General features: G+C 40.5%; 1 protein-coding gene across 16 annotated transcripts in view; it reads right to left on the bottom strand.

The window, feature by feature from the left end:
* The window catches only part of CTBP2 (C-terminal binding protein 2), a 305,318-nt gene that overhangs the window by 73,384 nt on the left and 207,894 nt on the right, over positions 1–24,040 (bottom strand). For 11 of the 16 annotated variants that reach the window (XR_006282902.1, XR_005293916.2, XR_005293917.2 and 8 more), the window contains 2 exons: positions 19,744–19,903; positions 412–2,187 (listed from right to left, as the gene is read on the bottom strand). Coding sequence is in view for 13 of the 16 variants with exons in the window: in XM_043519410.1 (XP_043375345.1) it covers positions 412–2,187; positions 19,744–19,801 (1,834 nt within the window). In the remaining 3 variants the exon portion in view is untranslated. The remainder of the gene's footprint in view (positions 1–411; positions 2,188–19,743; positions 19,904–24,040) is intronic. The other 5 variants (XM_043519413.1, XM_038409445.2, XM_043519414.1 and 2 more) reach the window with 1 other exon arrangement.

The following is a 24,040-nucleotide window of genomic DNA, read 5'->3' as shown; positions in this document are numbered from 1 at the left end:
CTGAGAAACATATTTGTGCCCGATAACTGTAAGAAGTAAATCTACAACTAACCCTGTAACCTAATTGCTCAGAAAATGCAGTATCTAATCTTCTGTTCCGTACAAACAACAGGAACAGCAAGATTCATAGTAGAACAATTATCTGATATACCAGTCACTTTATCTGAAGTTAGCTAATCAAATAAAATACTCTGAATTTAATTGCACTGTGAAAGGCAGCACTAGAAACTCTGAATAACTTGTGGCCCCGGGGTAAACCTATTTGCCCCACTTTTTTGTGCATAGGGATGTATCTAATGTTTTAGCCCCAAGTCTAACTGGATTTATGAGCCCCAAATTTATCTTATGATAAGCAAACAGACATAACTCTCCTAGAGCACACTACTAATGAATACATTTTTAGAAAATTACTTGGTTCAGGTGATGCCATGGTTGAGACAATAACTGGTGGTCCAGTGCGTCTGGTGAGTTTCTGATAAGGAGAATGTTGCATGTGAAAACTTGGACCAGCAAGCGCCAGAGTGGAATCCATTTGGGCTCCTTGCTTTCGGAGAAGTTGAGGACTGCTGTGTGGGCTATGCATTGGGGACATTGATGTATTTCGGTCCCTCTTCAGCAGCTCCATGGGCACTGTGTAAGTGGTTGGATATGCTGTTTTGGGACTTGCATGTGGGTTAGTCTGCACTGTAGTCCCTGGTAATCCAGTTGGAGTGGAATAGGCAGACACTGGACGAGTGTGCATGTTGCATGGTAAAGGAGTTTTGTAGCCAGAATTAGCTAAAAAATGAGCACCTTGACGAGCTGCCCCAGATGCAGAGTAAGTTGCAGTTTCCAGAAGGTGCTGTGTGGGGGCACTGGATGGGCGACGATTTATTTCTCCTACTCTTGGTGATACTGGCTGTAGAGAAGGAGGAGGTGCTTGCTGCATAGTTGTGCCATCTACACCGGGACCAGTGGCAGGGTGCATGCCATATGCATTCTGCAGCAGTTCACTTTGATGGCTAAAGCTGTTAGATCGGGTCCTGGGACGGAGTGGGCTGTTCTTCCTATCATGCCTTTGTAGCTGCATCTCTGTTTTGTAGTTATGGGCAATGCGGGAAAGCACCCTTGCCTGTCCAAGATTTGGAGCCACAGATTTTATATCATTCTCTTCCATCATTGCGAGCAGGCTTGGAGAATCAAACCCTTGCTGCAGCAAAGCACTGAATGTACTTTCAGACACGCCTTCTGAACGCAGAAGTGCTAGGAACTCCGGATCAAAGTTTCTTTTAATTTCTTGTCCTGCGAAAGCTGTGGGCACCTGAGAATGGCAAGGAGTCATGGCAGTTTCATAACTATCATAAGGAATCTTTGCATTGACATTTTCCCTGATGGGTCCATAACCACGATTTACAGCAACAGCAGATGGACCTATGCTCCCATCAACAACAGTAGCAGAATTTGGATCGACCACCAAGCACGTTGGAGTAGTTTGTCTAGCAGCTGCAGACTCTACAGGTCTCTCTGCTGTATCACTATAGACCTGCCTGTTAGGAAAAGATGGTGGCTCTGTTCCATATCTAGGGGTGGGCGGTTCAACACCATACCTTGCAGGAGAAGGATCTCTGTTTCGCATTCTCTGTCCCTCTTGGATCATTTTACTCATGGGATCCTTATACATACGGCTGGCTTCGTGTGGGGCAGGTGACCGTCCTTGTACCTGATCCCAAGCCAATCTGCTACTGGGAATCCCATAATTCGGTAATGATCTATTAATCATGTGGTCTCTATAGTAGCGTGGATCTTTTGGTGATCTAGCGGCTAAAGATGGGTCACTGTAATAATCCTGAGATGGCAAGGAACTTCGTCCAGACATTGCAGCCTGTCTGTCGTAGTAAGTGAAGTCAGGAACAGAACCCTTCCGTAAGGGACCCTGGTTAAAAACTGGATCCTGATATGGGTACGGCTCTTGCTTCAATTCAGCACCTCCTTGCAAGATGATATCATGCGGTCTATGGTTTGGCTGCTCATACCAACCTCCATCTCCACCGTAAGTCAGCGAATTTCTCCTCCCTGTTGGTCTCTGATATTCAAATGCATTTTCATTCTCCCAGTTGCCTTCATACCATCCTGCAGCATCCCAGCTCTGAGAACGGCCGATATTTGTATGCTTACTTGGAATCGGCATTGGAATGAAACAATTGACTTCTGTTGAGATAAAGAAGAGAAGGAACCTCTCTTTTTAAATCTTCTATTACACACATCAAAAACAGATCGAGCTGTATCTGAGCTCTTCTGGGACTTCAGAAACAACCAAGTGGTGGTTTTATATTTCAAAGTATTGCCTGAATTATTAATTCTTCGAAACTTTAGTAGACAAAACACACAACACCCACTGTAACTCAGTCTCACTCCAAAACCGAAGAATGAAAGGTCTTTTCTGTATAGTTCAGTCACAGACAAGAGTTGCTGCATTTAATCCAGATGGTTTATCCCTTCCTGTTTGGGACAGTTTGCTCACATGGACAACTGATCTAGCAGTGTGTGAGGATTATGAGCTAAATAAAACCCCTAAAGCCTTTGTTCCATGTGACATCACTTTAGCCCAATGAAACCTTCTGCGCCAGCCGATCCAGCAACCTCAATATAATTTCTCTTCTGAAAATTATTTTTACATATATTTGTATATACTTTCATATACATACATATATATGTATAAAAATAAATAAATAAAGCTTCAATGTCAACTCAATCTTAATCCATCCTGATGAAATGCTAATCCCCTGCACACAGCTAAAGACAAATGAAATGGAAGAAGGCAGACAAGCTTAAAAACAGGCTGATGCAAGATACTCAAGAATATAAGACACTGGCTAGAAATTTGTTAGGTATCAGTAGAACACTTTACGAATATTCTAATTTGCTTTGGAAATTACGTTTTTTTGTTGCAGTTTCAAATTAGTTCCAAAGGATTCTTTACATTATTATCATAATACTCAAATCCTTTCATCATCCCAGGAAAGAAAATTGCAGAGGTGTAATCTGGAATTTATAATTTTAAGACCCTAGAAGAGGTCACAGTAAAGGAAGGGGGGATCAAAGGATCTCAAACCTGGTATTACAAAGCAAAAAAAGAGAGTAGTAGACTTTTGTCTATTATCTTATTATCCAGTTTCCTTTAAATATGTCTTTATGAGATGGAAAAACACTCAAACATCAGACAAAACTCAATTTTTGTATCTTGCAGCATTTCAATAGTCATACGTTTTAGGCTTTTTAAGCTGAAAGTAGGCAAAAGGATTTAGATGGAATCACACCAAAGAAAATTGTTATTTAGAAACATACTAAAATTTTCCATACAAGGTTACCATTTTTGGGAGATATATTAAAATAATTCTTTAAAAAAGTAGATCAAATGTCACATGCTGCAAATGCTCAGTCGTTTTTGCAAGAGTAGAGCAAATATTGTATTTTGTTTACCGACCATCATGTACACTGCAATACTTCTGTTTAAAAAAATGGAAATGGAAATGAATCTGTTTCTTTCTCTGCTACAGTAAAAATGTTTGCACCACAAATATGCAAATTTCAGGTCTGAATTACTAAAAGGAGTAATAGTCACCTTTTTAGGGGGGCGGGGGGAACAGCTTGTGCATTTTTATGGCTAATCCACAATAAATGTTTGGTGCACTAGCCATCACATGATGAAGTATTGTACTATTATGATAGCTAAGTCACTAATACTAAGTCTAATGCTTATACTTGCCTATCATACTAATACCTCCGGGCTATATTTCTGACCCAGATACTGACAGGATCTCTTAGTAATCCCTAAATTTCTTTACTGCAGTAAATAGTACAAAATCCTCTTCTAACAGCCTCCCCCACAAAGAATTCAAGTCTTTAAAAATATTCTGGATATTTTATAGACATACAAAAAAATTGCCCCCACAAGATTATTTATGCATTTTTGGACAATATCTGATTAGCATCATATTGAATTAACTAACAGAATTAAGGCACACTGGAAAATTTCTTCCTGTGTGAGTCAAAATGGAAAGACAAGTTTGTAGCTGATGAATAACGGAGAACATCTTGGCCTACAAAAATATTTAATTACAACCTTTTTCTTAAAAGGGTAAAATATATTCCAAACTAGATACATTAAAATCCAAGTTGTTTGGTTATTTTTAATACTGTTATTTTCTCTGTTACCAAAGTTCTGAAGCAGAAGAAGAGAGCTCCTGAAAATTATATAATTTTATACAATAAAATAGTATTGATACTCTACAGTTCAAGAGCATCTTTCAGGCAGTGATTTAAAAGGAAATCATTAATGAATTTAGTCACAACACCAAGATTGGTGCTATTATCCTCAACACACAGCTGAGAAAACTAAGTCACAGAGACGTTAAGGCCCACATCTTCTAGTGTTCATTAATTTTAGGTGCCTCATTTTCAGAGGTGCTGAGAAAGACAACGGCAGTTGAAATCAATAGGGACCTCGGGCTGCTCAGTACCTCTTAAAATGTCCCCCAGGCTGTAGGGTCTCAAGTTGGGCACTCAAAATATTAAATACTTGCAAATGTGTAGAGACTTACTCAAGTTCACAAACAAACTGAAGGAGAACCCCAGAAGAAAACCTAGGTCTCATGACTCCCTGTCCCATGTCCTAGCGAGACGACCATATTTCCCCATTCCTGAAAGATCATTGCTTGCTAACAGCGTCAGCCTAGGCTCTAAAAATGATCATCCAGCAACTGCATCTATTCCTCTCTTTTGATAAAGAAATGCTGTGAAAGTAAAAAATGTGGTGGAGTGCTCAGTAACAATGTCTGTGTTCCTGCTTTATAGGAGTCAGCAAACTAACATTTTAGGCCCTGATCCTGGCAATACTTCTGCATATAGTTGAATTTAAACACATGAACAGTCCAGGGGCGGCGAGATATAGCTCCACATGGTGCCTTAGCACCAGCAATATTCAGAGCTCAGGGGCCGAGCTCCACCAATATTTGGGGCTGGGTGTCCCCCCTAGACCCACCTGCCATCCCCCCCGCGCCTCTCCAGAGTGTTCCCTGGCTCGCTGCTGCCAGCAGAGAAAGGGCTGGGGGAAGTCCTCCTCTCTGGCCCCTGTCCCGGAGCAGCCTGCCAGCACCCCAAACTCATCCCCAGCCCTGCCCCACCCCAGAGCTCACACCCCCAGCCATAGCTTTCACCCCCCACCGTACCCTCAACCCTCTACCCTAGCCCTGAGCCCCTCCAACACCATAAACCCCTCATCTCCAGCCCCAGCCAGAGCCTTCCTCTGCCAATCCTCTGCCCTAGCCCTAAGTCTCTCCTACACCACAAATCCCTCAGCTCCAGCCCCAGTCAGAGCCCTCATCCCCCTGCACTCCAACCCTCTGCCCCAGCCCTGAGCCTCTCTAACCCCCCAAACCCCTAACCCCAGACAGAGACCTCACCCCCACACTCCTACTCTCACCCTGAGCCCCTCCCACACTCCAACCCCTCATTCCCAGCCCCGACAGAGCTCTCACCCCCTACATCCCTACTCTTGCCCCGAGCCCCTCCCATACCCCAAACCCCTCATCTGCAGCCACACCCCACAGCCCGCACCCCTGCACCCCCTCCCTCCGCACCCTCTCCCATCCCCAAACTCCCTCCCAGAGCCTGCACCCCAATCCCCTGCCCCAGCCTAGGGCCTGCACCCCAGACCTCCTCCCCCACCCAAATTCCCTCCCAGAGCCTTGGGCAGGTGGGGGGCAGAGTCTGGGGGGGGGCGGAGTTTGAGCAGGTGCGGGTTCTGGGCACCACCAAAATTTCTACAAACCTGTCACCCCTGGAACAGTCCCACTGACTTCAATGGATCTACACAACTGCTTGAAGTTAAGCACGTGTGTATGTACAGGATCAGGGCTTTAGTGAAAAGTCAGCCACTTTTCCACAACACTAAGTTAAAGAAATTCTTGTGTCCTCACTGGAGAGTGTATTTCTAATTTATTGACTTTAACAGCTGCTGGGCACGAATTCCAGCGGCCTTTCAGTCTAAACTATCATCTCCCTGAAAACCCTCTGCTTAGCCTGGCCATGTCTGCTCTGCCCTCCCTCTAACCTCTCTGTTAAGGTGGACACAGATTATTTGCTCAGTGAACACAAATGAGAGCACAGATGTGACCGTGACAGCCAGCATGAAATATGATGGGGGGGAGAACAAAAAAGTTAAATTCCCACTGCACCAGGAAATGAGTAAGAAATATGTTAAATGAAACACAGACAGGGGCAGAGAGCTCTTTTGTTTTTCTTTTTGTACTCTTAAAAACAGCTCCTATGCAAATACTATTATTTCTGTAGCTGTTTATAAAATAAGATCCCTGCAACAGTCACCAACAGAGGACTTTATGGAGCAACCTACTGATCCAACATAACTAATCTAATCTAACAGAGTACCTGGGAAAGGAGCAATTCATAAATATTGACATTCCTAATCCAAGGGTGCGACTGAGGAATGTGTTTTACATGCAGCCCATGTTATTGTACCTTATCTTTGAATTTTACAGATATATTGGGAATATTGCAACACGGAACAAAAGCAAAATAATTACCGGGATATGAAATGCTTTTGCCTTTGTGAACATGTGAAAAAATGCACAATTAGAGTTTAATACAATGGATTTCAAGTCAACAGTGACATAATCGGCATATGCTCTGCTATGATACAGCAACTGCGAAAATAGACTTGTTTTTTTAAAAAATGTGATGGGCGACTCTGTCATCTAAAATCCCGTCCTCTAAAACTGAAGAGGTGAAGATCAAATTTGTGTAAGTCAATGGAGTCTGATACTGGTAAATGTCTAACTCTACACAGTGCTAGAAAATTCAGTTTTGTATTTGGGAGAGAAGAAAGCATGGATTATATGCTCTTACTTTCTTTAGAAAACAGACTATTAAATCTGCAAATGCTAAAGAGTCTACTCTCGCCTCAATGTGCATGTAGAATTCCTATCAATCAGGGGCAGCGGGTGGAGTCCCCTTTTGGGGAGGTTAGCCCCTGGCTCCGCCCCTTCCGCCTGTGCTCTCCCCATGGCTGGAGCCCCGAGACCCTCTCCCCCACAATGGCTGGAGCCACAAGTCCCCCCGTCTCCCCCCCGCCACAGGAGACCCAGGTTGGCCGAAGCCCTGAGCACTCCCTGCCTCAGCTGGAGGCTGGCTGCAGTCCGGAGAGCCCCCTCTTCCCCCACCTTGGCTGAAGGAGCCCCAAGGAGCCCCGGGTTGGCCGAAGCCACTCCACATCCCCTCCCCGGACCCAACCCGCACAGGGGAAAAAGCATCAGTATGTGCCTCCTCAGCCACCCCAGAACCTGCATGGGGCATAATAAAACAAAAACTTCACTGCCAAATCCCGTGTGGGGGGGGGGGGAGGGGCAGAGCCTCCCTTGGCCTATTATACCTGCCACCCATGCTATCAGTGTAAGTGAAAAGCCCCTTGAGAAGGACTGTGCTTAGTGGTTAGGGAAGGGATTATGTATCAGTACTCCTGGGTTCTATTCCTGGCTCTGCCACTGACTCACTGTGACACCTTGGTTAAGTTCCTTAACTTCTCTGATCTCAGATTGCCCATTTATAAAGTGGGTATCATAACATGTACCTACTTCACTGTGATGTTGTGAAGATATTAATTCATTAGTGTTCTTAACATGCTTTGAGTTCCCTGAATAAAATGCACCAAAAAGGTGCAGAGTAAGAGTAATCTTATAGCTCTCTGAATGTCTGCCCTTCTACTGAAAATGCATCATTGTGCATAATGACTGCTGAAGCTTAGGTAGCTCTTTATTACTTCCTCTCTTTGGCTTGCATCTCCTCAAGAGGCATTGCTGAGATGCAGTTAAACATTTTCTGGTATATAGTGGATAAAGAAGGGGGAAAGGAATGACATGCGCTGTAAATGCCACATAAAGAACTTAGTTTAAATAAAAATCTAGGGAGGTGGGGCGTGATAAACCCTAGGAAGTCATTGTATTTGCTGAAATTTGGCTTTGCAAAAAGCTCTTACACAGTGGCAACAAACACTGCACAGATAGGCTTTATAGCAGCTTCTTTCTAAATTAGATAAGTACAAAGAGAAAATTAGCAGGATTGCACAGGAATCATTTTCAAAAATCAAAGGAATAAGAACAGCATCTGAAAGCATTCAACTTTTGGAGTTGTGCCACGTGCTTTTACGAATTCCCAAACCAAAAGCATGGATGCTTAAAAACTTCAACAAAACACTCCAAAGAAAACCCAAATACCAAGTTGGTCCATTACAACAAAAACTCTTTTAAGATTAGCTGAACACTAAGCAGTCGCAGCCCCATGTAACTCTAGATTCTGGCCACTTTAAAAGCCAAAAACAAAAGCTTATGTATATTTGCAATTCAACCTCCCTGAAAATGGGATATAAATTTATTGAAAACACTGGATCACATATTCCCATGGCTTGTGCACTGAAAACTGTAAGAACTCTTTAAAAAACCCTGCCTCTAAATACTACAGACAAGCTAAAACCTCCAACTTAATTATGCTGCCATTCCAATTTACTGTACAAAAATGGCCCCATGCACATGAAAAGCATATTCCAAAAAAAGAAAAAGGAATGTGTGGTCTGAACATATGTAGGAGAAACCGAAGCAAAGCCAAAGGACCCACACATGCCAAAAAACAAAGGCAGTTACTGCAGAAAACTGGTTCTAAGTGACTAATGCCATTCTGAGCAACAATAATTTGCTAATAGCCCAGAAAAACCCAGATATCTTTGTGGCAATACTCAAAGATAGCAGTGGATTTCTAAAGCATTTCAGATCCACCTGCAATGGTGTGCATTTGCATTACCTGCATCTGTGGTTACAAAGTGTTTGGAAAGGTTCTCTGCACATTATTTTTCTCATCCCATTGTAGCAGACTATCTGCAGATCACTTTTTTTTTTTTTTTAAAAAAAAATCATGCTATTTACTTTTTTTATACTGTGGAACCCACAAAGACATACAGCTAGTAAACTTAAGTAACTCACAACCTTATTATTGTATTGGATTTTTGGTTGGATGTATTCCTGGAGGTTTCATCACATGACATAATCTTTAATTAAAGATTAATCTTTAATTCCTGGAGACTCCAGGGCAATCCTGGGGGGTTGGCAACCCTAACCTTGACTTCTTGTCACTCAACTTCCTTCCTTTATTTTTGTTTGGTGTGATTATATCTTCAATTAGCCAATAAGCACTCTATGGCAGGCTGCATATCTATGATTTTTCAGTACACAGGACACTAGAGATGTTGAATAAAGAAACAACAATCTCTCTAATGGGTGTTTCTAGACACACTCACTGCACCTATTTCAACCTTCTATTATTTTATAGGGTTGAGTACCATGAAAAGCATTAACTTACACAGCTCAATTCTGTAGTAAATATCTGCAGATCATAGAAACTTCCAAAGCTTTTTATTACAAATGGGAACTTATGGCTCCTGGTCACTCAACCTGGCTTTCAGGGTAAATATCTCTGCCAAAAGCCATAACAGCAGTATGTATGTACTGAGCTGCTGTAGTGCAAAGATAGAGCAGCGTTCTGACACCCAGGATCTTCTCACTATTCAAGAGGGGCCTATAGAAACTGGTTCTGAGTATCTCTGTTGGGAATATTTGGAAGATTCCTAGAATACTGAACAGGACTACTCTAGATATCCTAAAATGTGGGATGGCTTTTCCTAAGATGTAAAGTATGGTACAGACACGATCATCAGCTAGGGAAGAGATTTAGACAGGCCACAGACTTTGCAAGAAGCAGCAATCCACCAGGGGAATAAAGCCCTCTGGTGACTGGGAGTCCCACCGGGAAAACCAGTATATATAGTCTCTTTGAAAGACAGCCTCACTTTGCCTGCACTTCATTCATGCATATACACAAGAATTACTCCAGTACTGGGCTGCTGTAACTTCCTAGGAAGATGCTCAATGCAGTACTTCACGGAACTGGAAAAATCCATCTAAAGCTGCCTTTGAATAACAAGTTCTAGGATTAAAGCCTCCAAGTTTTATGCCAAGTTTAGAAAATGGAGAATTAAAAATCACCAAGTGCAGCAGAGACCCATTATCTATGAAACAGGTTTCAATCTAGCATGGCCTTGTAAAATCTAGCAAAGAATGAGCATTTACTCTTGTGGATAAAGATGCAATTCCGATTAACAGGAACGTGAGAATCTAGAATGCACTCAGAGACATAAAAACTAAAAACCTCGCTGTAAACACCATCTTGAAATTTTGGAATGAGATTTACAACCAGACTTCAACCAGGCAAAATTTTTGCATTCAAATATTTAGAATATCACTTACAAAACAATTAACAGGAAAAATATTGTGCAATTCTTGCACCAGCAAAGGGTTAACTTTTTTTTTTTTTTTTTTTACTCCTATACCAAAAATGCATATACTTTCAGGAATTACAAAAAAAAAAATCCATCAATCCGGATGCTGCATAGTGATCTAAAAACTGGCATGCATGGTTCATTGGGCATGTCCCTCAAATACTCAAAGATCTAATCTAGGAATGGTTTTTTAAAAATCCTTTAGAAATCACATCAAGCATCCAAAATTTGGTATTAGACCATGAGGTCAAAATTCATCACGATATTAAAAGAATTTGGGAGTAAGATTTAAATATCATCCGTAACAAAAAGGCTTGGAATTATATCTCTCCCACAAACTAGAATCTTAAATGAATATGCTTTAGAATTCTGACCTCTGCCATGCATGCCTGGGCCTCCATATAAATAAATAAATAAATAAATAAATGAATAAATAAATAATAAATAATAATAATGATGATGTAGTATTACTGGATTCCTGACAAGATTAAAAGGTGGAATCTCAGGAGACTCTTTTTTATGGTGATACTCAAGAACTACAAGACACATTTCCCATGTTTTGGAACTCTTCACAGGGTAAAAGAATATTTGGACAAATATTCTTTCAAATATAAATTATTTATTAATAGATGTTTTAGATCAGCGGGTCCATGACCCCCTTCTGAGAACAAAAATTACTACACCACCCCAGGAGGAGGGACTGAAGCCCAAGCTCCGCTGCCAGGGGGAAGAGTGGGCAAAGCTGCCCCAAGGCTTCTGCCCTGGGTGGGGGGGCATGTAACCTTATCCCCCCTGCTCAGGGCTGAAGCCCTTGGACTTCGGGCTTCAGCAAGTGTAACACCAGCTTTGGTGACACCATTAAAATGGTGTTGCAACCCACTTTGTAGTCCTGACCCACAGTTTGAGAATCCGTGTTTTAGATTAATAAATTTAACGTCAGAAGGTACCATTAGAGTATCGAGTCTGAGATTAAGGAAGATATCCATATTACAATATCCTTTTGCCTCCTGTAAAACAGATACATACTTCTTGGACTTCCAAAGGGAGCAACAGGAGTGTAATGTGACCATATTCTCAAAATAAAACAAGAAGACACATGTCACTCAGGATCATGAAAGAGGATGAAGGGGAGACAGCTTAATACATGGGCAGGATCAGGCCCTGTGGAGAGCAACAGGAAGAAAACTGAGGGCAGAAGAGAGAGGGGAAGTTACACTGAGTCTCTGTCACCCCATGCATGAGAACAATAAATCTACTGACTATTTGTTCCTCTCAGAGGAATGAATCCTTTCAACAAAAGAGACTCCTTAAACTACATCTCATGGCAATCATTGCACTTGTGGCTAATGGTGCATTTGGTGATGGAATGTCCACTTTTAGTTTCATCTTATCACTTCTCTGCTCTCCTCCTTCCCAGCAGAGACTAGGGAGAATGGCTTCCCAGAACTGTCAGCAGTGCCTCTTGCTGGAGAAGTGACAGTGTGCTGCTGCGCAAAAACAGGACACTTTGGAGTCCTGTTATAAATATTTGGGAGAGACCACTGGAAAAAAAATACAATTAATAAAAGTTTCAAGAAATGTAATTGCCAAGGAGGAATTACTAAGATACTGGAAACAGGTTTCAGAGGGGGTAGCCGTGTTAGTCTGTATCAGCAAAAATAACGAGGAGTCCTTGTGGCACCTTAGAGACGAACACATTTATTTGGGCATAAGCTTTCGTGGGCTAAAACCACTTCATCCGATGAATGGAGTGAAAAATATAGTACACAGTATATATATTTTACAGTATATTTTACATTACAGCACATGTGCTGTAATATATATACACTGCTTACGGTATTTTTCACTCCAAGCATCTGATGAAGTGGGTTTTAGTTCATGAAAGCTTAGCCCAAATAAATCTGTTAGTCTCTAAGGTGCCACAAGGATTCCTCTTTTTTTTTTTTTTTTTTTTTTTAAAGATACTGGAAAGACATCTCCATCTGCACTGCTGGAATGGACACTGGCCTTGTCAGAAGCTGCTTCTTGTGAGAAAACTGTCTTCCAAGCACTGGATGAAACCAATGTTTTCATACTATATGGGATACTTCTTTAAACTTCTTGGAGTTAACTTTAACATAGGGGACCAAATTCATCCATAGCATAACTCTACTGAAGTCAACAGCTACAACAATGGAAATTTTGGCCTTGTGTACACATACATCAGGCAGGTTTGGGCATGTTAGCTGCAGATAGTTTTTCTTTTTAAACTAAGAACAGGATATATTGAAGACTTTAAATAAATTCATTAAATTAATACTGTTAACCTAACAGTCTATACTGAAGTGTCAGTGGGAAACTAACAAGCAACCCCACTCAAGCGTAATGTAACAAGAATTCATACTCAATGCTAGAAATTACTGTTGAAGCAATTACATACATTACCTGTGTTCATGGGTACTGAAAAGTATACTTGTGAAAGAAATCTATATAATGTGTTTCCCTGCAACTTTACTGTAGTGAGACCAGACATCCAACTTCTTTCAAAATAGTTTGTAATAGGTACATTTTGTAGAGATGGGCTCAAGCCTGAAACTCTGGATCGAGATTCAAACTTCTCCAAAATTCAGGGTGATCACATTCAAGGCGTTAGTGATGAATAAGAATATATATTGTTCAAATCAGTCATTGAGAATAGATCATTTTCAAGCACATATGCCTATGGCTGTCAGGAAGCTGAAAAATTAACACTGTAAACCTCAGATGAGTTCACTTATTGATAGTTGATAGAACAGGTTGCTGACTATACTACAGATTGCATATTCTGAAGTACAAAGGGGGGAAAATATCACAGTTGCTATGTTTTTATTAATGTATAAACTGAATAAATGGAAAAACTATCAAGGCTGAAAATTAAGCCTATGGTGTAGAAGTAGTTCATGAATAACAACAAGGCTAAACTGCAGATTAGACAAGTATAAAGCAAAGACAGAAGACAGAGATCTTTATTTTGGGTTATGGACAGCTAACAAACACCATGGGAAAAGATGTTCTACTTTCAATAGTAGGCTATGTTGGATATCCAATACAAAAAAAGCTGCACATGGAATTCATGCAAATTGCACCAGTATTCCTATCTATACTATTAGGGCTCAGTTAATTTGTTTTACACTTTACCAAAGAAAACCAACAAATTGTTTTTCTTTTATTTGTACAGCTTGTTTCATGTGTAACTCACATTCTAAATCTTGTCATGGAGTTTTCCCTCATGCCACAGTTTGGGTGATGTAACACAAGTGAGCAAATGTGCATAAAATACACATATAGGCTTGAACAAAAACCAACACCACCACATTCCTTAATGCTGTAAAAATGACTGCACATCTGTCTCATTTGGAACATGCACAATAGCTTATTCACAAGCCAAGAAATGTTCATTTATACCTACGGGGAAAGTCTGAATCAACATGGTGAGAGGACTTAGCTTGACCTACATTTATGAACCCACTGTGGTTGCCTGAACTTTGTTCATTCATGTGAACTCCCTGCACAGGATTTATGTCAACTTTTTTTGTTGTATCTGAAGACCCACAAACTTCATTAGACCCTACAGACACTAACTGCAGGGATCCCCCAAGAACCTGGACACCTTGTTAATGTCCATGATGCCTTTTCATCACACAGATATTTCACAGCACTACCGGAATCTGGTGGCTGAACTTTGTGACTTTGTCCTCACCATAACTATTTCACATTTGGGGACATTGTATACCTTCAAATCAGCAGCACTGTGATGAGTACCCGCAGGGCCCCACACTATGCTAACATTTTTATGGCTGACTTAGAACAACACTTCCTTAGCTCTCGTCCCCTAATGCCCCTACTCTACTTGCGCTACATTGATGACATCTTCATCATCTAGACCCATGGAAAAGAAGCCCTTGAAGAATTCCACCATGATTTCAATAATTTCCACCTCACCATCAACTCAGCCTGGACCAGTCCACACAAGAGATCTACTTCCTGGACACTACGGTGCTAATAAGTGATGGTCACATAAACACCACCCTATACCGGAAACCTACTGACCGCTATGCCTACCTACATGCCTCCAGCTTTCATCCAGACCACACCACATGATCCATTATCTTCAGCCAAGCTCTATGATACAACTGCATTTGCTCCAACCCCTCAGGCAGAGACAAACACCTACAAGATCTCTATCAAGCGTTCTTACAACTATAATACCCATATGCTGAAGTGAAGAAACAGATTGACAGAGCCAGAAGAGTACCCAGAAGTTACCTACTACAGGACAGGCCCAACAAAGAAAATAACAGAACGCCACTAGCCATCACCTTCAGCCCCCAACTAAAATCTCTCCAATGCATCATCAAGGATCTACAACCTATCCTGAAGGACGACCCATCACTCTCACAGATCTTGGGAGACAGGCCAGTCCTTGCTTACAGACAGCCTCCCAACCTGAAGCAAATACTTACCAGCAACCACACACCACACAACAGAACCACTAACCCAGGAACCTATCCTTGCAACAAAGCCTGTTGCCAACTGTGTCCACATATCTATTCAGGGGACACCATCATAGGGCCTAATCACATCAACCACACTATCAGAGGCTTGTTCACCTGCACATCTACCAATGTGATATATGCCATCATGTGCTAGCAATGCCCCTCTGCCATGTACATTAGCCAAACTGGACAGTCTCTATGTAAAAGAATAAATGGACACAAATCAGATGTCAAGAAATATAACATTCAAAAACCAGTCAGAGAACACTTCAATCTCTCTGGTCACTCGATTACAGACCTAAGAGTGGCTATACTTCAACAAAAAAGCTTCAAAAACAGACTCCAATGAGAGACTGCTGAATTGGAATTAATTTGCTAACTGGATACAATTAATTTAGGCTTGAATAGAGACTGGGAGTGTATGAGTCATTACACAAAGTAAAACTATTTCCCCATGTTTATCCCCCCCCCCCCCACTGTTTCTCAGACGTTCTTGTCAACTGCTGGAAAAGGTCCACCTTGATTATCACTACAAAAGGTTTCCGCCCCTCCTTTCCCCCCCTCTCCTGCTGGTAATAGTTCACCTTACCTGATCACTCTCGTTACAGTGTGTATGGTAAGACCATTGTTTCATATTCTCTGTGTATATAAATCTCCCCACTGTATTTTCCACTGAATGCATCCGATGAAGTGAGCTGTAGCTCACGAAAGCTTATGCTCAAATAAATTTGTTAGTCTCAAAGGTGCCACAAGTCCTCCTTTTCTTTTTGTGGATATAGACTAACACGGCTGCTACTCTGAAACCAACACCACAAGGAATAATAAGCTTCAAGGAAAGGCCTTTTTGAAAAATGTGAGTGAGTTAGAAAGTAATGCATAGACCAGTGAATGTCAGATGGATATACTGGAACAGAGCACCAAATCAGGAGGAACCAATCATTAACCAAAATTTTAAGTGGAGTTTGCCAGAACCTCTGTTGGTGTAAATCAACATAAAATAAGTTTATCAGCTGAGGATCTGCAAAACTTTTTATTTGCCTCTCTTAATTAATTTCTCTCTTTCCCCATAGAGAAACTTGGTAAGCTACACTTGCTAAAAAGTCTGATGGTTTTATGTCTTGACAGGCAAAAAGAAAAACAAATAGTTTTATTGGGAAGGGAGAAAAAAACCTCTCTGCAATGAATTATACTCATGAAACAAAGCCAGCTCAAATTTACTAATAGACTACTTCCCTCTTTATTCTAAATGAGTAATTTTTACCCAGTATTGGCAAATGTATTCATACTTGATATAATCTCTAACACACTGTTTCTCTTTGAATGACCATTTGTGATACAAATTTCCTGACATAAACAGGAATTTATTTCTTAACAACAAACAAACAAACAAACAAAACCAAAACCATCTATTTAGTTGACCTACAGGCTGTTTATTAGTCCCAAGGCTTGTTTTAATCATTAAATGCCTTATGTTGTTAGCTCCTCAGAGCAGAAGTTGTCCTTAATGAGGTCTTGGTAAGCAGCTATCACACAATGGACACTACTGTAAACAAACAAAACAAAAAGCTTCCTGACCCAGGAGCGAGAGAATTCCCCCTTTTTTCATTAAGGAATTTTAACTTGTATTTTCTTGTTCCAGCCTGGAAGTGTCAGTATGCCATGGAAGTCCTAGTGTTGCTTTTCACATGAATGGCAACCAAATCCACCAGGGCAGGTAAGACTAGAGTAGAGAGAACCACTTTCTGGACTGCTTGCAACTCTAGGAAGTTGTTCTGATAAGCTTCCACGTTTTGTCTGACCAGAATGGATTTTTTCAACATGGTTAGATTCACAAAGTGACCGATGGAGTAGGTGATGGTGGTGGTGCCAGTGGCAACTTCCCTATAACCTTTAGCCTGGTGGTTAGATCACTTATCTAGGATGTGGGAGACCCAGGTGGAGAAGGGATTTGAATACTGGTCTCCCACATCTGAGGAACATGCCCAAACTACTGAGCCATGGGATACCCTGGTGTTTGTCTCTTTAAATGTCTCCTGTGGAAGCTTCTCCACTTCTTTCATTTGTCTGCTACTGTACCCTCCCCTACACCAATAATTCCATATAATATTTGAAGACCCCAAGACAAAATCAGGCAAAGTAAAATGCCTGCTTTTTCAAATTATGCTTTCATAGCAGCTGGAATGGCCAGTGTTCAGGAATTTATTACCCCACAGTCCAACCTGACCACAATAAAAGATATTTCAACAAAAAAATAGCCTTCAGCAAAGCCAATGTAGTGTATGATAATCCTACAACCGTACAGGCTGGTCTCCACTGATTGACTGAGCTACGTTGGGCAGGGGTGTGAAAAGTCCACTCCCCTGAGAGATGTAGTTAAGCCAACCTAAACCCTGGTGTAGACAGCACTAGTTCTGTTGACCTAGCTACCGCCTCTTGGGGAGATGGATTAACTACAGCCACAGGAGAAGTCACTGTAGTGCATGTCTACATTGAAGCACTATAGTGCCACAGCTGCAGCTGTGCTGCCATAATGTTTTAAATGTAGATATAGCCTAAGACTCTGGAAAATTATTTTTTCAGGATTAGTTTTACAATGGTCATTACAGTCGATCCTAACCTGTAACCTTTCAACATTTTGGAAGTCACACACAACATAACATGCTGCTGCACAACAATAAATCCCATCAATTTAATTCAAATCACAAACGAAGTTAGTGATCGGCAAATGTGCTTTTTTCAAAAGTTATGTAAATGGCACTTTTACAGATTAGAAAATGATTTTAGCCAAGAAAGAACAAAAAACTCAAATCAGTTGTTCAGAGGAAAATAATCTAAACTTCAATCATATCTAATGTTCTGCTAGCAGGTTTGTCCTATGATCCTTTTGAGTTTCTTGTTCACTCAGCAACCAGATCTGATAGTAAACATCAAACTGGAAAGGCTGCTTTTGAAAATCCCAACTCTGTCAATATAAGTCTTTTAAGTCAGGTTCAAAGTCATTTTTTAAAGATAAGATAGAACACTACACCTGAGTGTTTATGGCATTCAAATGGATAGATACGTAACTCTTTGCTGCCATATATTCCAGCCACTGTCAGCAACTTCCTCCCGACCCCCCACCCCCCACCCCGTATTACAAAGGCAACATGCTCTGGAGCAGAGTTAAAGCAGATTAACCCAGTTTTGCTTGGGTTAATTAAACTGACAGGTGGAATGGCTTTTACATTTTTCTATATTACATGATTAAATGAAGAACTCATTTTTCAATTTTGTGCTTTCTGCATTGAGCTTGAAATGCAGTCCTATCTGATGAATAATACTGCTTCCTGAGGGATATCAGTATCAATGTGTGTTTCATGTGCGGGTTGTATATCCAAGGAGATCACTAGGATCACCCCACACAATTAATGGTTAAATAATTCATGGAAAGCTTAAAATGATAGTGAAGAAGTTGTATTTAATTACTGCTGTATCAAGAAAAACACAGTCCATAGCCACTAGAGCAAAACATGTAGGGACTCAGTTTTGCCTTCAGTTGTGCAACCTGAGGGATCTTATATGTTTTGCTGAAAATTGTTATAAAATGTGTTTCTTGGCATCATAAAACTTCAGTGGGAGTTGTGTGCCCACATCCAAGAGCAGAATTTTATTTGGGAGCATTTAACATAATACTTTGAAGTGTACCCCTACAAGCCATTGTTCGTAAGAATTTAAACCATCTACCTGGATAGATTCTCCCTTTAAACATAGATAATCACTCAGCAGACAAGATTTAAGCTCCAGCTGCTTTAATGACACTTTGTTTCTTTTTTGCTAAAGCTTGTAAAATTTTTATGAGATGGCCGCCAGCTCTTATCAGAGAAGTATTAGCGAGCACATTGGAAAGTCTGAGGTTGTCTGGCACCACTTGACTTTTCTCATAAGTAAATAAAAGTAGCTTATGCCATCTGAAGCTGCAGCAGAGATACATTAACTACTGGCTGTCGTTCTGTTGTGACACTGAACAAAATGCAGAAAAGTAAAGGAAAAACCTACCTGGGCTAATGCACCCAAATACATGCTATGAATACAGAATGGATCTACAAACAAATTTGTCTTGGCATCACACATTTGCTAATGAAGGAAAAACTGTTTGTCTAATATTCTGTCCGATATATTCAGTTACATTTCAACAACAAACACAGTTAACACATATAGAAATTGTCAATGTTGCTGAAGAGCTGAATTTATTGTAGCCCGAGGAGTGTAGGAGTAAGTGTGTCTCCAGAAAATCTCGATCGTTTAAATTGCCATTTAAACCATAAACTGGTTTCAGAGTGCCTATCATAACTGACATTGTTCAAAATGCATTACAAAATGCTAAGCTAGATAGCGTGGCTTTGCCATGAGTGTGTGGACAAGAGAGGTAGTTGTTTTGCATCCAGCAATCTCTCTCACATAGTCTGTGGCACCGGCACTGGTATGACTTAGTGAGGAAATGCTGGGAAGACCTACCCCTTACTCGTTTCCATTTGGGATTTAGGATAATTAACTTCCACATGGGCTCACAGTACAGCACTTTTAACAAAGTAGCACCGTCTCTGTAAGGCAATGTAAATACAAAGTCCGAGCCAACATCTTGATATGGCAGCATCTAGATTATAGATAAGAGTGTCATTTCACTATAAATTACTAAGCAATGCAAAAGACATGACCAGTAAACCAAAGTCTTATAATTTGCAGGTCACTTTCAAAACAGGATCAGGTGTTTCACTTACAAACACCAATGCTAACCATAGTTCAGCAATTCTACTTTCTTTTAAAGAATCTATGCAGGTTTCATTAGAAATATTGGATTATGCTCAGTCTTACCTTCACAAATTCTGTCCAATCGCTGTCGTTTGACTTTGTGTTTATCCACAAGTGCCATTCTTTACTGTATTTTGTAACTGTCTGATTCAAAAAGCAAAGCAGTCCTCCAAGAACTCAGGAAAATTCACAGGAGTCTGAGTGCATAACGGCACTATAAACCCTGAAACAAGGAAAAATAATCCTTACATTTAGGACCCTGGGTGGAAAGGATGACAACAGTCTATGCTTTACATTACTGTAGACTTTCTGAAATGAAAGTTACAAACTTTCAACCCATGTTCTCAAGTAGTCACAGATTTTATGCTGCAAATCAAGTTTTATCTTCCTTGCAATAAGAAATAGCAACATTGTACAACAGCATGACAGTACTTGTTAAAGTGTTATATGTAAGATTTCTGTGTTTTATTTCAGCTTCAGAAACCCAAACTGTACTCATAGACTGAAAGATTAGAGACAGAGCAAAAGAAAAGTTACTTTTGCTCTTCTGATATCTCCTTTGAACACATGTGCTTTGGATATCATGTCTTATTCAATTCATTTCCAATAAAATAATTGTCACTGGAGGTACAATTTGGACTCCTGAAACAGAGACTTTTATATATTACCCACAATTTTTCACACACAGCCCAACCATAATTGTAGTTTTTTCTCTCAGTCGTACTCAAAAGGCCAGTGTTACACATTTGATGCTGGATGTGACATTTTCAACAAGCACACCCTTTAAAGGCTGCCACATATCGGTGTCTCATTAAATAAAGTAATCTACTAATTGGCATATGTGGTTAATTTATAATAAGTGTTCTATAAAGGGACAAGGTCCCAAGTCTTTTCCAAAGGAATTAACAAAATCAGGCAAATAGAGACACTTGCATATTACTCAACACTTTTTATTTATTTTTTTTAAACAGAGCACAAGTTTTGTTTAGTTCTTGAATATGCGTATCTGAGCAGTCGGCACTCGGAATAGAGACTAGAAGTGCCATTGTGGCACTTTAATGCAACAGTACTATCATAAACCTTGGACATAGAATCATCGAATCAGAACTGGAAGGGACCTTGAGAGATCATCTAGTCCAGTCCCCTGTACTCAAGGCAGGAATAAGTATTATCTAGACAATCCCTGAGAGGTGTTTGTTCAACCTGCTCTTAAAGATCCACAATGATGTAGATTCCACAACCTCCCTAGGCAATTTATTCCAGTTCTTAACCACTCTGACAGTTAGAAAGTGTTTCCTAATGTCCAACCTAAACCGCCCTTGCTGCAATTTAAGCCCATTGCATCATGTCCTATCCTCAGAGGTTAAGAAGAACAATTTTTCTCCCTCCTCCTTGTAACAACCTTTAATGTATTTGAAAATTGTTATCATGTCCCCTCTCAGTCTTCTCTCCTCCAGACTAAACAAACCCAATTTTTTCAATCTTCTCTCATAGGTCATGTTTTCTAGACCTTTAATCATTTTTGTTGCTCTTCTCTTGACGTTCTCCAATTTGTCCACATCTTTTCTGAAATGCAGTGCCCAGAACAGGACATAATACTCCAGTTGAGGCCTAAGCAGCGCGGAGTAAAGCGGAAGAATTACTTCTCATATCTTGCTTACAATACTCCTGCTAATACATCCCAGAATGATGTTTGCTTTTTTTGCAACAGTGTTAAACTGTTGACTAATATTAATCTTGTGACCCACTATGATCCCCATATCCCTTTCCACAGTACTCCTTCCTAGGCAGTCATTTCCCATTTTGTATGTGTGCAACTGATTGTTCCTTCCTAAGTGGAGTACTTTGCATTTGTCCTTATTGAATTGCATACTATTTACTTCAGACCATTTCTCCAATTTGTCCAGATCATTCTGAATTTTAATCCTATCCTCCAAAGCACTTATAGATTCATAGATACTAAGGTCAGAAGGGACCATTCTGATCATCTAGTCCGACCTCCTGCACAGCGCAGGCCACAGAATCTCACCCACCCACTCCTATGAAAAACCTTACCTATGTCTGAGCTATTGAAGTCCTCAAATCATGGTTTAAAGACTTCAAGGAGCAGAGAAGCCTCCCTCAAGTCACCCGTGCCCCATGCTACAGAGGAAGGCAAAAAAACTCCAAGGCCTCTCCAATCTGCCCTGGAGGAAAATTCATTCCCGATTCCAAATATGGCGATCAGCTAAACCCTGAGCATATGGGCAAGATTCACCAGCCAGATACTACAGAAAATTCTTTCCTGGGTAACTCAGATCCCATCCATCTAATATCCCATCTCAGGGGATTAGTCCTATTTACCCTGAATATTTAAAGATCAATTACTTACCAAAATCCCATTATCCCACCATACCATCTCCTCCATAAACTTATCAAGTAGAATCTTAAAACCAGATAGATCTTTTGCCCCCACTGCTTCCCTTGGAAGGCTATTCCAAAACTTCACTCCTCTGATGGTTAGAAACCTTCGTCTAATTTCAAGTCTAAACTTCCTGGTGGTCATTTTATACCCATTTGTTCTTGTGTCCACATTGGTGCTGAGCTGAAATAATTCCTCTCCCTCTCCTGTATTTATCCCTCTGATATATTATAGAGAGCAATCATATCTCCCCTCAACCCTCTTTTAGTTAGGCTAAACAAGCCAAGCTCCTTAAGTCTCCTTGCATAAGACAAGTTTTCCATTCCTCGGATCATCCTAGTAGCCCTTCTCTGTACCTGCTCCACTTTGAATTCATCCTTTTTAAACATGGGAGACCAGAACTGCACACAATATTCTACGTGAGGTCTCACCAGTGCCTTGTATAATGGTACTAAAACCTCCTTATCCCTACTGGAAATGCCTCTCCTGATGCATCCCAAAACCGCATTAACTTTTTTCACAGCCATATCACATTGGCAGCTCATAATCATCCTATGATCAACCAATATTCCAAGATCCTTCTCCTCTTCTGTTACTTCTAATTGATGCGTCCCCAACTTATAACTAAAATTCTTGTTATTAATCCCTAAATGCATAACCTTACACTTCTCACTATTAAATTTCATCCTATTACTATTACTCCCGTTTACAAGGTCATCCAGATCCTCCTGTATAATATCCCGATCCTTCTCTGAATTGGCAATACCTCCCAGCTTTGTATCATCTGCAAACTTTATTAGCACACTCCCACTTTTTGTGCCAAGGTCAGTAATAAAAAGATTAAATAAGATTGGTCCCAAAATCGATCCCTGAGGAACTCCACTGGTAACCTCCCTCCAACCTGACAGTTCGCCTTTCAGTAGGACCCGTTGCAGTCTCCCCTTAACCAATTCCTTATCCACCTTTTGATGTTCATATTGATCCCCATCTATTTAACTAATAATTCCCCATGTGGCATGCTATCAAATGCCTTACTGAAATCTAGGTAAATTAGATCCACTGCATTTCCTTTATCTAAAAAATCTGTTACTTTTTCAAAAAAGGAGATTAGGTTGGTTTGGCACGATCTACCTTTTGTAAAACCATGCTGTATTTTGTCCCATTTACCATTGACTTCAATGTCCTTAACTAATTTCTCCTTCAAAATTTTTTCCAGGACCTTGCATACTACAGATGTCAAACTAACTGGCCTGTAGTACCCGGATCACTTTTTTTCCTTTCTTAAAAATAGGAACTATATTAGCAATTCTCCAATCATTTGGTACTACTCCTGAGTTTACAGATTCATTAAAAATTCTTGCTAATGGGCTTGCAATTTCAGGTGACAATTCCTTTAATATTCTTGGATGAAGATTATCTGGGCCCCCCGATTTAGTCCCATTAAGCTGTTTCAGTTTTGCTTCTACCTCAGATATGGTAATATCTACCTCCATATCCTCATTCCCATTTGTCATGCTACCATTATCCCTAAGATCCTCTTTAGCCTTATTAAAGACTGAGGCAAAATATTTGTTTAGATATTGGGCCATGCCTAGATTATCTTTAACCTCCACTCCAACCTCAGTGTTTAGCGGCCCAACTTCTTCTTTCTTAGTTTTCTTATTTATATGGCTATAGAACCTTTTACTATTGGTTTTAATTCCCTTTGCAAGGTCCAACTCTGCTTGACTTTTAGCCTGTCTCACTTTATGCCTGCATGTTCTGACCTCAATTAGGTAGCTTTCCTTGCTGATCCCTCCCATCTTCCACTCCCTGTACGCTTTCTGCTTCTTCTTAATCACCTCTCTAAGATGCTTGCTCATCCAGCTTGGTCTACAACTCCCTTCTATGAATTTTTTCCCCTTTCTTGGGATACAGGCTTCCGATAGCTTCTGCAGCTTTGATTTAAAGTAATCCCAG

Source organism: Dermochelys coriacea, chromosome 7 (assembly GCF_009764565.3).
Source record: "Dermochelys coriacea isolate rDerCor1 chromosome 7, rDerCor1.pri.v4, whole genome shotgun sequence".
In the NCBI taxonomy this organism is placed as follows: domain Eukaryota; kingdom Metazoa; phylum Chordata; order Testudines; family Dermochelyidae; genus Dermochelys; species Dermochelys coriacea.
Note: the sequence above shows the minus strand (reverse complement) of the source record. Positions and strands in the feature narration are given on the sequence as shown.